Source organism: Aristolochia californica, unplaced genomic scaffold (assembly GCF_029961685.1).
Source record: "Aristolochia californica isolate CCGP_79_NKW_82.1479 unplaced genomic scaffold, dmAriCali1.0.hap1 SCAF_9, whole genome shotgun sequence".
Classification (NCBI taxonomy): Eukaryota; Viridiplantae; Streptophyta; class Magnoliopsida; order Piperales; family Aristolochiaceae; genus Aristolochia; species Aristolochia californica.
This window is the reverse complement of record NW_027182290.1, coordinates 34,257,833-34,272,347: the sequence shown is the minus strand read 5'-3', so window position 1 is coordinate 34,272,347 and position 14,515 is coordinate 34,257,833. Positions and strand designations below refer to the sequence as shown.

At 41.8% G+C, this 14,515-nt stretch overlaps 1 protein-coding gene across 1 annotated transcript; it reads right to left on the bottom strand.

Moving 5' to 3' along the window:
* Positions 1-6,521: 6,521 nt before the first annotated feature.
* LOC137941421 (LOB domain-containing protein 41-like) lies at positions 6,522-7,908 on the bottom strand. The gene is made up of 2 exons (XM_068786823.1): positions 7,545-7,908; positions 6,522-7,410 (listed from the first exon to the last, which is right to left on the bottom strand). Exons 1-2 carry the CDS (start codon positions 7,732-7,734, stop codon positions 6,719-6,721), a joined length of 882 nt encoding a protein of 293 aa, XP_068642924.1. The 5' UTR covers positions 7,735-7,908; the 3' UTR covers positions 6,522-6,718.
* Positions 7,909-14,515: the final 6,607 nt, after the last annotated feature.

Sequence of the window (14,515 nt, the reverse complement as noted above, 5' to 3'; positions counted from 1 at the left end):
CGAGAGGGCCTGCAGCTGGGGTAGAATATGAGTCTATGCAGATACTAAGCAGTGAGAGAGAGCGAGAGAGCGAGAGAGACGACCTAGCACCTCCACGTGATGACAGACAAACGCAGGAGCTTGGCTATCTTAGAGAAGAGGTGAAAGAAAAGTTCCCCGCCGTTCGGCTACAAATAACCATTGTGCCACGAGAGTTCCCCGGAGGTATTTAGAAACAATGTTGCTCGAAATGCTACATTACACACATGGGACTCCCTTTATTAATAAGTAGAACTTAAAACCTGCGCGTCGATCTTGCCTCTTACTTCTAAAAATAAAATATCTAAAATAATGTTTTAAATTTTGTTTAACGTGCGCCTTAAATATGACCATTTAGATGAGATAATTTGAATACAGCCATGTAATACCAGTTCACTTCTGTAACTAATAAAAATAATAATTACTAATTTATTATTTAAATATATTTATATAAAAAATAAATTGTTATTTTACTTTATGTTAAAGATCCGAGAGAGGAAAAGTCTTCAAATGATAAAAAAGAGGAGCCCTGGAGGGGTGGAGAGAGGGCAGGACCCCTCTCATTTATGTGCATAAGTGCCCCTAACTCCTATAAAAGGGCCGACTTGTGGACCTTATTTGAATGTCAAATTATTTAATTATATAATTAACATATCTAAAAACTTCTTTCAATTTTTAATAATAATTATTTATCATTGATTGATAACGAGACATTATCATGTTACTAGTGTGTAAAATAAATATAAAATTATTTGATGTATGGTAAAATCGTAGATCATAAATTTTAATTTTTTATTTTTATTCAATTAAAAATAGATACTAGTAGTTTAAGTATTTATAAGATTAATATTTGTTGGATATGATTAGATTTTAGTAATAATTTTTTAACTCAAAATAATGATGGTTTTAAAATTTTATAAGGGTGATTAAGTTATATGAATATTTGTTAAATGATATTTAAAAGAAATACTTTTGTCACTTAGTGTATTTTTTATAAAATAAAATTTGGACAATCAATTTCTTGGATATAAAACTAATAAAAAGTATATTAAAAATAATAATACCCTTTTTCATTTGAATTTATTACAACTCCCACCCTCGCGGCCCAAGAAATCAGTGAGCTATATCGGTTGGTACAAATCTAATTGTTTACCAACCCTATACCATGGATTGGAAGTATCGGTTAATACAAAATTTAGACGTATATCCTCACCTAGCATATATCCTATTCAACTTACCATTTCGGTTCATTAGTCGCTTTTATGAAAATGAAAGGTGGCACCCTCATCATTTCTAGTCTCTCCTAATTCCGTCAGCCTTCCGGATTCCGATCAATCTTCTTGGCGGACGCATCAATAATGGAAACCAGTGGCATGCTCGTAGTTTTGAGGAAGGAGAAAGGGCAGAAGGGTCGTGGAGAACAGGGAGCAACATCGTAATCGACATCGAGAACGTCAGAATACTAATCATATACATGGCCAGCGTCGTTTGGAAGCTGGTTCTTGGTTTTGTGCCTTTTACATCCGTTTTAGCTTTTTCTACAAGCGGCGTCTCTGTTTTCGTCCCCGAAGCGGGAAAAGTTGGTTTTGGAATTGTGCATGGGGGGACGGCCGAGAGAGACACTGTACACCCAACCTTTTTCGATCTTTTTGGCTTTTGCACTCGTTTTCTCTTAATTTCTTTGTCCCTAGTATTCGTTGCTTTGTTCTTTCACGGGCGATGAGGGTTCAATCCTCTTATCCTGAAATTTTGTTCTTACGCTATGGGTAAGCGTGCAATGAAGCGAAACAGACGGGGTGGAGAGGAAATGTACTCTGATACGCCGATCGGCTTCCTTCACTCTTTCTGCTCATCTGGACCACAAGCAAACCAAATCTCTCAAATGTCTCTGACTTTGTAATTGTTGATTGTTCTTTTCCTATTCCTCATCTCTGCGCGCTTCTTCCAAATCGTGTTTTTTTTTTTTTTTTTTTTGCTGTGGGGGAGAAAAGCAAACGAATCCCTGGGGGGTGAGAGTTACATCATTGGCTTTCTTAAAAACTGATTACAGACATTTTCATCAGTCTGGGCTCTAGATGACTTCTTTTTCTCCAGTCTTTCGAAACCCTGAAGCCTATCTTACACCGGGAATGCCTCATCTACCTTGTAGTCACGGAAAAGGGCCGGTCGTAGAAGGAGAAGCAAAACCCTATTACGTGAGGAGCTTTTCGAAACAAACACGCGAGCAATCGACTTTATATGGAAATACCTGAAATTCGGACTTCCGCCTCCGCAGTACCAACGACGAAAATGCATCGAATATCCTCGGGATTGCAGAGACGGGAAGACTTGAACTTGACCATTCCGCGTCTAGCTTTGGATCTTCTGATATGTGACAATTATTCAGAGGGACTTAACGTGTGAGACGTCTCACCTTGGTTGGAAAAGTTGCCTTTGCCATTGGAATTGTTTACCTGGAATTCCAAATGGAAACTTGCTTTCTTATTTTCGACAGAAGAGTTGACAATTCGGGGGAAAAATACAAAATTCGGTTCCTTTCTTTTCAGAAATGCATGCTGTAGCAGGTTTATGCTTTTAAAAGTCCCATAGGATCAAACTGTGGTAACTGCTGTCTTCTTACTCAGTAGAGACTGATTCCAATTTCGAAACCTTCTGAATCATTGGTCATATTACACTTACCAATCAAATGAACGCTGCAGGTGTACAGTAGAAGCTGCCACCCCATTCATGGTTTCTTCACCCTTAAAGTAGCTGCCATGAATCTACCTTACCAGCTGTTCATGCGAAGTAGAAATTGTGCTTTTATTGTTGCAAGAGCGACGTGTCCATGGATCTATCGATTCAAGCACCGAACCACTGTTCAGTCCAGAAAAGCAACAGCAGTAACAGTCAACAATCTGAAGGTGCGCACTAATGAAGCTTCCTTTCTCTAGATAATGGGTCGTGGTCTCTTTCCCTGATATTGCTCATAAATCAAATTCAACTAGAAGAACCAGTAAACTCTACAACTACAAATCAGAGCCCACTCTGGGATTGAATTTTGACAAAAACCTAGAGGTAAAGAAATATGTGAATCGGGCATGAATATAATTGTACTGATTAAACTCGCGGGGAAATGATATTCCTTTGTTTTCCAGGTGGATGCAGTAGTTTATCTTGTAGATACAGCTGACACAGAGAGCACGCCAGAATCGAAGGCTGAACTAGATGATTTACTCTCGGATGAGTTCCAAATCCTCGGGAATAAATAGATATACAGTGTGCAGCTTCAGAGGCGGAGCTGCGGTATTACCTTGGCTGGACAGTGGACATAACAGGCACCGATGTCCGATCAGTCAAACTCTTTATGTGCAATATTGTTTCGTAAGTTGGGTAACGGAAATCGGTTCAGGTGATTGTCTCAGTACATCTAATTTTTGGTGCTCCCTTCTCATGGCGTTTTTCTTCCTGCGCTGCTGGACCTATGGCCTAAAAAATTGCACAGCCCAATTCGTTTACTCTCTGACCCATTGATTGGATTGATCAGATGCATGAACTGCTGGAAATTGTGCAGCCCACTTTGTGTGAGTAGAAGTTAAGCCTGTTCTAACGAGAAAATGATGGGTTATTTTAAATTATTTCCCCATAAGATTTTGCTGCTAGACATCATTTTTCACTTTTCTAAGAGAATTTGTAAGATTATTTGGAAACATGTCTGTAACTGCATTTTGCAGGCGCAACCGGAGCCATTACAAGTGTAATCTCATAATCTTTAAAATCTAGTTAACATCTTTAATTCAAAGGGCGAAGTCAAACACTCTCAAAGTCTACATTTAGACTAATTATATCCTCCGCAAACTTAATCAAATGTTTGTAGCCTGTTAATGATATCATTACGTGAGTATAATAAGTCGAGTCTCCTAAATAATCCATGATACAAGCAAGTGTCTGTTTTATTTTATTCGCGACCGGCGCAGGGATTAGTTTGTTCGATTGCTTATAAGCAAATCAAACATCAGAGAAATTCTCATAATCCGTCGGAAGCCGTCCTCTTTTATCCGACTTTTGAATCAGGCTTTGACGAGGTAAATGAACCCATTTGTAGAACCAGAACATGAGCTTCGGTTGCATCCCATGCAGAAATGAAGATAGGTTCATAATCACGCGTCGTAGATCTAGTCGATGATCCACTTTGTTCTTTTCTAACTACTTATATAATAAAGTATTAACTGGAGCATAATCTTGAATTAAGTAGTCAGTAGTTGCTTGTTGTCCAAGTATATCGGCCGTGGAAAGTTGAACAACACACAGAAGAAGAAATTAAGCGAAGCTAACCAAATCTCCTCGCCTCCTGAATAACTGTCAGCATTAAAAAACGAGGGGAGAGAACAGTGAAGGAATTGACACTCTCAGAGACGAGTTTCTATCGGTTCTCCGCATCGTCTCAACCAAGTTCATCAGAGAAATTCCGTTCCCTCCGGTAGATATTAGATATTTCTCGCCGTTGTTTATCTTCTTATGTCTTGATTTTTTTAAGGTGAGTCTACAGCATCTACGCATACATATGTTGCCAAATCTGAGGCCCGAAAGTGAAATGTTCGCAGATAACAAAACCTTCTTACCTGAAGAGGAATGATGACAGCTTTAATTAATCAATCCACTCGAAGAAGATAAATGCGTGGGAATGCTTCCAAGGTTTTGTGGTGTTTGTTACACGAAGTCGACGAAGGGAACAAAAGGTGGAAAAGGATATAGTAAAGAAAGAAGAAGCTACCAGAACGTACCAAAACTGATCTGTTTTTTGTGGGACGGCTCCTTTTCTCTATGTGATATCAACTCCAATGCCTTCAATATTCCCTTCTTTCTTATTCCCATACATCGATATTATTCGTTTCTACTCTTCCTGGGACCTTTAGAGTTTCGCAGGAGAGAAGAATGGATATGTCTCCTCCCGTCCTCCCGTTTTGCTTCAACATTTTTTATAACAAAGCTCGCCGATCAAAACTGTATTTCCTTCGTATTTTGTAGGATTCCATGTGGGAATTTTTCTTGGAGTATAAATCTCACATGCTCTCAACTGGTAAACCAGAACAAGTTAGGCCTGGAAATTTAGTCCTTCTCGCCTCAATAAACGGACCGTGACACCCTCAGAAACTACTGGTAGTATTAGATTTTTAAACGACTGAACCACCATTCTTTCCCTGGTTTTCTCGTAGTCGAACTATTTTAATTACCAAAAGAAACCTCTCCTGGGTCCGCGGTCTTCTCAAGGTCCCCTAGAACACATGGGATGGCTGGGTCAACAAAAAATCCTTATAATGGAGAGAGACTTGTTACGTAATTCGGTTTCAGTGCTTAAGAATATGGTTTGTTGTTCGAAAAGCCAGTCTTATACTCTCGAAAGTACTGTAAGCCTGGATGAAATGTTATCAGAAACTGAAGGGCTATAATCTGTTTCGAATAAATCCAGACAGAAGTAGTCAGACTTGAACGTTTTCCTTCTTGAAAATTTTGTCTTCGACTTGGTAAAGATACAAATTATTAACTATGACGTAATTTTCAATATAGATCCACATCGAAGCGGAGCTGGATCCACCATCTAACCTTTACCAAGAAGTGTATCTTGGGGTTGGCTCCTTGACGAACCATATATGACCAGTACATTTGATCGACAGCATAGAGCGAGTCATCAGCAATAACTTTCCAATACGAGATGCAGTTGCATTGTATGAAAGTGCTGTATAATTTAGGCTAGTGTTAGCAAAAATTAATAAAAAACAAAAAGGCCGACCTGGAAGACATTAAGGAAGCAGATTAGTGCCCGCCGACGGTGATCGACTGTCAAGTACATGATCGTGGGTTTGATCGACTGATTCCTAACAATCGTCACTTGCAAACTTCGATTGTCTAATCAATTCATAGATATTTCCAGAATAGACAAGTGATTGATGCTAAGCATTCGATTATTAAAGTGACAACCACACCGCAACAGGGAGATCTATCGTCTATCATCCATTCATCCGGGACTAAGTACAAGTTTTAGAATAGCCCTCGTATCAACGCAATTCAGGACCTCATGATGTCAGGAAGAATATCAATCTAGGATTTGCATGATAGAGTCTAATAGAATAGTCAAACTGACGAAATGGATTTAAAAATTGTAATAAAAGCACTGTGCCTAGACCCAACTAAATGGGGAAAGATAAAAGACTCGTTAGCAGAGAGGAAGACGATGAAACAAAATATTCAGTGGTTCCCCTAGCGATGAAGGCTCCATACCCTGTCTGCATCTTCTACGAAGAGACCAATTATATCGGATCCTTAGGACGGGCATAGCAATTATTACCGGAGACTGATTCTCTGCATTTATTCCAATTGGGAACATACTCCCCTCGAGCATGCTCGGATAAACTGTCCATGTCTGAGGTAAAAACTAGTAGAAGAAGTAGAAATGATTGACATATCACTTCAAAACGATAAAAAACTTGAATTTAATTTTTTCTGGAGAAATGGGAAAAAGAGTGTTGGTGTAAATCTGTAGCATCTTTCTGCTATTTCTCTATATATTTATATAAGATCAGATTTATACAAGAAGCAAGAGGACAAAAAACAAAAAAAAGAGAAAAAGGAAAAGGAAAAACAGAAACGAGCTTGTTGTGATGGCTAGAAAACGAATCCCGCCACCGCCAAAACTGTTTTTTTCGCTTCTAGGACTCCGTAATTACGCCGGCAAATCAAGTCCCAGCTCCACCTTGCATGCTTCCACGACTGGGCCGTTCATCTTCTCATCGCGAATTCTTGCAGGGAAGAAGGGATGGGCGCGGCTCCCGTGCTGGGCCTCGAAGCCGAGGGTTAGCTCCAGCTCCACCTCGCCGTCCTCGCTCACAACCGGTTCCGCTTGTCGGCTCACCAGCGATGCCTCCACAGTCTCCGCCGAGAACATGCTGTCGGTTTCCCTGCTCTCACCATTTGGTTGCGACTGGTGGCTCAGCGATGAGTCGTGGCTCGCGGCTCGTTCAAAGCCACCGTTTGGGTAGCACCGGCGCCACCTCAGGTTGCAGACGGCCGCAGACTCGGGGTTCTCGGGATCAGCGATCATCTCGGCTGTCGCGTCGAGCTTAGTCTTGGGTTTAACTGCCGTCCTCTTGAAGCGGTTGCGCGTCTTGACTTTGTGAAGGTCCTGCCCCACAGGGTTATCCTCCTTGGAAACATGCCTTATGTCGTAGGCTTTGAGCGGGGGGTTGGGAGCAACAGCCATCTCGGAGGGTATTTGCATGATCGGCGCGCCTTTGAGAACAGCTTCCACGGCAGACTGGCAGAGTTGCCAGCTTCCGGACCACAGCAGCCCGACGGAACCGTAAATGGGGTTAACGATTCTCCCGCAAGCCTCGTACAAGAGAGACCTGAAAATAGCTGCAAACAAAAAAACTCCTTATTAGTGAATGAATAAATCAATCAACCAATTACGAATCGAACGATTCAAACAGAAACAAAAAAGTAGAGCCATAGCCCAGGACAATCAAACACGAGCAAAGTATGCAAATTACCTGGACGGAGATGTTCCGGACCGGCATTGATGAGGTTCATAAGCCCAGCGCGGCCGTAGAATTTGGCGAGGAAGACGGTGGCGTTGGCCTGAGATTCAGGATTTTTGATCCATTGCAGGCAAGGTCTGATGCTGCAGTTTTCGCTGCATCCCTTGCGAAGCACTCGGCATCCGTTGCAACTCATCCGCATGGTTGGAGGTCTGAAGAAATGGCTTCTATGATTTCTGTGAGAGTCTATCGCACAAGACGAGGGAAGGGAAGGAGATATAGGAACGGACAGGGGGAAAGAAGGGGAGGCGGTATTTTGTAGAGAGACTTGTGAGTGACGAACAGCGAATAGGAGAAGTTGGGTATTTTAGTGGTAAGAAGGTCCCGGGTTTGTAAGTTGGCCAGTGGTTTCCAATGTAGCGGTAGAGTGGGAAAACCCGGTTTTATTATTTCGGAAAGCCTTGGGCTGCTCACCACTCTGTTTGCCCCTTCCCAGATACCCTCGTCTCCATCTTTACTTTGCCCCTATCGCATGCCAAATTACACTTCTAACCTCCTCGTGAAATTCTTGTCTTTTCTCTATCTAACAGGACAGACAGACCCGTACGACTTCCGCGCACATTGGATGGATCACCATCCAAATCCATTCATGTCTCTTCTTTCTTCCTGAATGAATCGCGGATATCCGCCTCCCTGATCATGAATGCTAAGTGTCATTTATTCTCCGTTCTCTAGTCATATCAGATTTTAGTCTCACTACGTAGTTTTCAAACTATTTCTTAAGGCATTATGAGTCTACCACGACCTTCTTATTGAAAGAGAATCGTAATTCATGACTCGGTTGCATTCGATTCAAAGCTTATCACTTAGTTGATTATTGGATCTAGCTTAACTTTGTAGCACTTTCCTAGGAGACGTAATGATACCGGCAAAAGTAAGACGGGATGGGGAGGAGGCTTTTGAGAAAACGGAGATGATTTGATCAAATCCTCGTAGGGGACTTTTCCCCTTCAAAGATTCCCACTTCGGTTCTCTTTCCAACCCGGAGAGTGCGCAGGGTGAGGGAGGGCAAAGTGGTCATGATAGCGAGAAACGATGGGGATATATAGGTAAAGGTGTGAAAAAAGCAGAAACCAGCGAGAGGAGCATGCAAGTGGGTCCAAAACCGTGAATGCCGCGAAAGAGGCGCGTGTCAACCACGTTCACATCTAAGACTGCGGGCGGGTCGCCACATATCCTGGAAAACACTCCCGGTTTTCTGGAATTCGTACAATACCACTTTCCCCTCGTCCCTAGAAAACCGCCCTACCCCCGTTTCCAGTTTTGTTGCTCGACTGTGGGCGCCCGATGAGACTCGGCCAGCGGTTTTGCCCTTTAATGCTTATCCCTAAGGACTTTTACCTTTCTAAACCACCCCGCCCTTTATAGTATAGATTGTTATTTTAATGTCTCGCTTCCCTCCGGCCCCGTTCGTGGTATTGGGACCATTTTTTTTTTTCCGTGACAATCTCAAATGTGGGAATTTGGGCGACTGCGACCTGGGACGGGGTATGGTTTCAGGTCATTGACTTTCACTTTCTATGCTTCTGTATATTTTTCGGACAGGTATACCCACGATTGTACTCCTACTCGGCGGCAGCAGAGTGGATTGTTAAGGGTATTTAGGTCATCTCGACCGGAGGACGCCACGAAATTTGTGAGCGGGGCCCCCGAATCAGTAGTGGGTCGGTGACGGGAACTGGAGATGGAATTGCCAAGTTGCCGTTTGTAGGGAGGCGTCTGGGAAAACGCCACCTCCCCATGTGATATAGACATGGGTCGAAACGTGGCGAGCGGTTGGTGGGACCTCTGATATATGGTTGGAGCCTTGGACGACTCCGTCACTCCTCCCTAGGTTTCTCCATCCTCAAAATACAGAGCTGTTTTGCGCCAACGTGGATGATGTTGAAAGAGTGGGTCTGACAGCCACTACCGCTGTGGAGTGGATTGACAAGTTTCGAGAGAATATAGATGTGGTCCTACCTGGTCAAGGAATCTTGCTCGTCCAGATGTGGGCCTTACGATTTTCATTTTCCGAAATGTGAATCACTCGAGCTTCTTTATGGTGTAAATGAAAATTAACCTTGTAATTCGCATCCACCCGGGGTGAGACATCTCATGGGAACCTTCATCTACATTCTTTAGAACCTACGAATTTAGGAATTCATATTGTAAATTGTCTAAAGTCTAAAATAAATAAATATAATTACTCGGCCGACTACGGAGTCTCCAACAGGGTTCTTTAAAGCGTCTCCCGGGAAACAGGAGGCTCGTTTTTCCCCCTGGGTGGGGTGTGGTGACATCGTGACCTAATTCCTTACAACTTGGAGAAATAAAAGCGACTTAAAATACTTTTTATTAGTTTAACAAGTCCAACTTTCCGTTAATGGTCGGTCTTCCCACCGCCCGCAAAATATATTATTAACGTATCTACGAATCCTCCGGTTCATCGGGAGAGAGTCGTGAGCCGCCGCCTCATAAGGCGCTGCCCCCCTCTCGCGAGAAGATATCCTCGCGGTGCCGGATCACGTTTCTCAACTTTCCAGGAAAGGAGTTGCTGATCCATAGTTTTGGAAGCAATTGTTTCGGGAAGATAGCGGGTTCAGCACTCGGAATCGAGATGTCGGCCGGTCAGCCCCTCGTAAAAAGTACGCACGGCCTTCTCATCTCGATCTAACGACGCGTTCCGGTATTCGTGCCAGCGAAGTTAATCTGGTTGGACGAATCTGCGGTCCCTACTGTTTACACCTCCATCTTTCCGAAGACTAGGGACAAACGCTTCCGAGAACACTACGTGGGTAATTGCTGTTATGACTTACGTCCCAAAAACTTTCTCATAAATACCAAATACGCTTTATAATCAGCACTTTTGTAGTGATCTTTATTAAATTTTGTTCCATCAAGATCCTGATACTAATTGGATGGGTCGGATTCAAATGACACAGCTTGGATACCTTCCTAGATTTCGAATACCTGACTTAAACCCAAATTCATCGTTATCCCATCCTCGAAACCTAATTTAAACTTGACTCGTCCCTGCACGGTGTCTACCTTGTTTCATATTTCGGCTTCGTCCCTGTAAATTGGATCTGGGGATTCCTATATCTGACCGGAAACCCACGAAATCAGTGTCGGATTTTTCTTTAAGACAGTACCTTCTTAATTCTTAAAAAAAAATCCGCAAAAAACCGTAGAAACAAAGAGACATAATCTCCGAAGTTGTTAAGATATTCCAGAACCTAATCGATCACATAACTAAAAGTGAATAGAACCGGATCCCACACTAAATAGTTTGAGAAACCTGGAAAACTAATGATTGCTGACAAAGTTCCTAGTCTAGGACCGCTATGAACAGTATCCCAGGCCTACCGTCGTTGACAACTCTACTTTTGAAGATCGTAGTTCCTGTGACGCTGTCGCAGCCACAATCTCGATCTTTGCAATTCGCGATCCTCAAAAGTTGGAGAATCTGATCCCGACAAGCACCGGCTGTCATGAGCAATCCTTGCATGCGTCACATACTCTGACTACCAATCAATGCAATTGCAGATTTTGCCTGCAGTAGCAATGCCTCAAAATTACGACTTACCAGTTTTACAACAACCGTTTAACTCCTTTACCGCCCTCACCCTCCATACATGGTTTTTGTCTTCTGTAGTTTTCATCCGTTGCGAATCAAACAGTCTTAGCTCATATTAGATCGGTACTAAGGAATATAAGCTTTTCTCTCTAAATCAGGTTTTAATTTTATCAGGCTTATAAATTTGGGTATTCATTGATCGGACCTGTACAATGTCTCTTGTCTTACAGGCGCAACGCCGATCGAGTAGTAGAAACAGCGCGGCACGATGGAACGTGTCTGAACTTTGAACTTGTAAACAGTAAAATAACCAGGTTACGTTGTCTGTCTTTCAAGGTGGTTGCAGAGATTGAGAGTCTCGAGGACCTTACACAGGGCAGAAGCCAGAAGGGCCACCTTTACATTACACCCTTCTCCTTTCTCAAAGAAATATTAAACTACAAAAAGCAGAAAAGCACTAAGCAAAGAGGAGCTGGATGATTATATATCATTTCAAGACTCCAAATAGAAAAGAAACAAGTACAAAAGTTCCTTTCCCTTTCGACCTTAGGCCAGCAGCAGAGATATAAAGTAGGCGTACTTGCGTCTGTAAAGCACACGCACACATCTCTTTCCGTCTGTATTTACTTGTGGCCTCTGAAAGCATTTCTGGCCATTAGGTTTTCCAATGCTCACGTGAACTCAGAACGGCAGGGTCAGCAGATCACAGGTCCCCTGAAACCTAAATCTTAGAGTCACCAGATGAAGCCCCATTTTTTATTTCTCCAGAGTCCTGTCCATGGTTTTGAGAAAGCCTGTGCTCCTACTTACGACGGCATCCCTTTGGTAGGAGCAATTTCATCTACTAAGTGCCATATGGGAGCATTTCAATGGTAGGAGCAATTTCATCTCTTCGACCTGAAGCTCTGAGTTTGGATTTTGGAAACGAAAGAAATATCCGATGCCAAAAGAGAGAATTTGTCTGAACTGTTAACGACGCCGCCGGATAAACCGTCCGGGAGCAGAATACGAACAACATTTAGTACGTACAATCTTATAGAAATGTATGAAAATCTGCAGATCCCCATAATTGATTTTTGCATGCTAACACCAGTTAGTTGACCTTTTTTCAGAGCCCAAAACCTGTATTTAAGACGGGAGGAGGCAAGCAAGGAGGGACCGTCTCAGTGCCTGCAGTGATTGTCTATCCGTTGTTGCTGCTTTTTTATTCAATGGGAACTGAACGGGTTCCATTCAGTTCAATGAGGAGGGTAGAGTGGCTAGAGCTGCCACTTCATGCATCCAGATAAGCTTATTATGTTTAAGTTCGATCAGTATAAACAAATATATCCTCGTTCAATGCATGCTGTGGGAGCCAATCCTGCCACTTGCTTGGGCTCCTTATCCATCACATTTACTAGCCACAAGCAAGGAATTCTGCAACTTTTTGTCTTATCATCTACGCTTTTTCTTTCCCGTGCTCTAGACCATTTTAACCGTAAAAATGTTTCCGTTTTTTTTAAAGAGATTCTCAAGTCTCAAGTGTTTGTTTACTGTTTTCTGAAGGGCTATACAGCCTGCATCATAGCTATAATTATACATTTGCTCTCATCGAAATATGTAGCATTTTCACTGTGCGACTGTTTGTACTGTAGTTACGGGTACAACATGGATAGGAGGTGGACCCACTGCTCACTGAGCGGCGACAGACTTCACAAGTAAAGAGTCTTGAACTTTAGAAGGCTAAATCACTTTTGAACTGTTTTTCAGAAACCGTCGTAAAGCTGATGCAATGGAGGAAAAAAGAAAAATGATCTGCCGTCCCGTTAGTTTCCGGGTTGTCGCCACTCTTAACGAAATTGGGTCCAGGGAACAGGGTATTACAGACTCAAGCACTCGATAAAAAAAATGAAAACTTCGTACATCTCGCATCATCCTCCCATTGCATTTTCGTCTATGCCACCGAAATGAGAGGCAGAGGCGGCCGACGCACACGGGTAGTCAACTGAAGACACCGAGGGACATCAGCACCGAAGGACCATGAGTCAACAGATTATGCGCACTGGTTTAAAGTTTAAACCTTTTGTAACCCCTTTCTTATGTAACTTTTTCTGGCTTTCCGCAAACACCCCTGTTTACTTGTAGAATCGTTCTTTCTTTGATGGAGAAATAGTTCTCATCGATTCTATGAAACAGAAACCAACATGTTATCAGCGAATCTAATGCACGAATCCATTTTATTCCATGATCCACACGGAAATTTGCCTTCTCAATTGCGAAAAAGTATATAAGAAGGATGTTCTAGTTAAATTCATAAAAACCAAAAATGAAGATCGATGAGTTCAGCATTTATCCCCAAATTTAGCTCTCAAGCGATGGCTGATTCCAATCACCTGCATAAGAAAGAATTCAGCTTCAAAAATAATTATTAGACTGAAGAAGGATACAAGTTCAGAGTTTTTTGAGCTTCAAATGTGAATTTTACTGTGACAGAAGAACCGTGTATTTACTAAATCTGGCGCAACGTGCAGAAGCACATCCATTTAGAAGAAGAAAAAAAAGCACAGAGAACAAAACAAGGGTTCATTTTACAATTACTAAAAGGAAGCACTTCATAGCAAAGAAACAAATAGATTGGCCAAGCAATTTAAAGACTAATTTTCAGCCATTTATAAGTGAAACGTCAGCTTTCTTTAACTCAACAAATTAGAGCATTCAGCACTACTGCAAACTTCTCAAGAATTGGTTAAATTGATGCCCACACTCAGAGCGACAATTTTCTCTTCCAGTCGACAAACCAACTTTCTTATCAATACAAAAAGGTCAATAAACCAACTAATGGTCACAAACAACAACAGCCAAGAACTAATACGCTCATACAGAAATAATATTCATCCAAACATGTCCCATAGAACTTCAGTGGTTTGTGAACAGAAGTATTGATAGATTAGAAGAGAGAAAAATGTATTATGCAACAGAAAATACGAGACCATACTTCCATGATAACATGATAAGAACTTTTTTTTGAGAGAAAACATGATAAGAACTTGAAACCATTTGAATACTAGACTGATATCAGCAAAACAAGAGCAATTCCACTGGCAATTAGGTGAAGGTGACAAATAGATTCTTTTATTAAAAAAACAACATGGTTACCCGTGAAAATATTTTTTAGATAAACAGGTAATATTTGAATTTTCCTGAAAACTCTCTTCACTGCGTTTATCTGCTTTTCATTGGAGGACCTTCTTAAGGAACTGGCATATGATCCTTCAGATAACCTTTTTTTTAAAAGAAAAAGCGTTTACTTCATTAAACAGCAAGCAAAATATACCCCAGCAGTACAATCAGAGCTACACAAAATACCATGCTTCTATAAAAGAGG

What these genes read in the sequence shown, in the direction of transcription:
- LOC137941421 (XM_068786823.1), bottom strand. Translation starts at nt 7,734, where the DNA reads ATGCGGATGAGTTGCAACGGATGCCGAGTGCTTCGCAAGGGATGCAGC. An exon ending in TCCGGAACATCTCCGTCCAG is followed by an intron (nt 7,411 to 7,544) that starts GTAATTTGCATA and finishes TTTTGTTTGCAG; the next exon opens with CTATTTTCAGGTCTCTCTTG.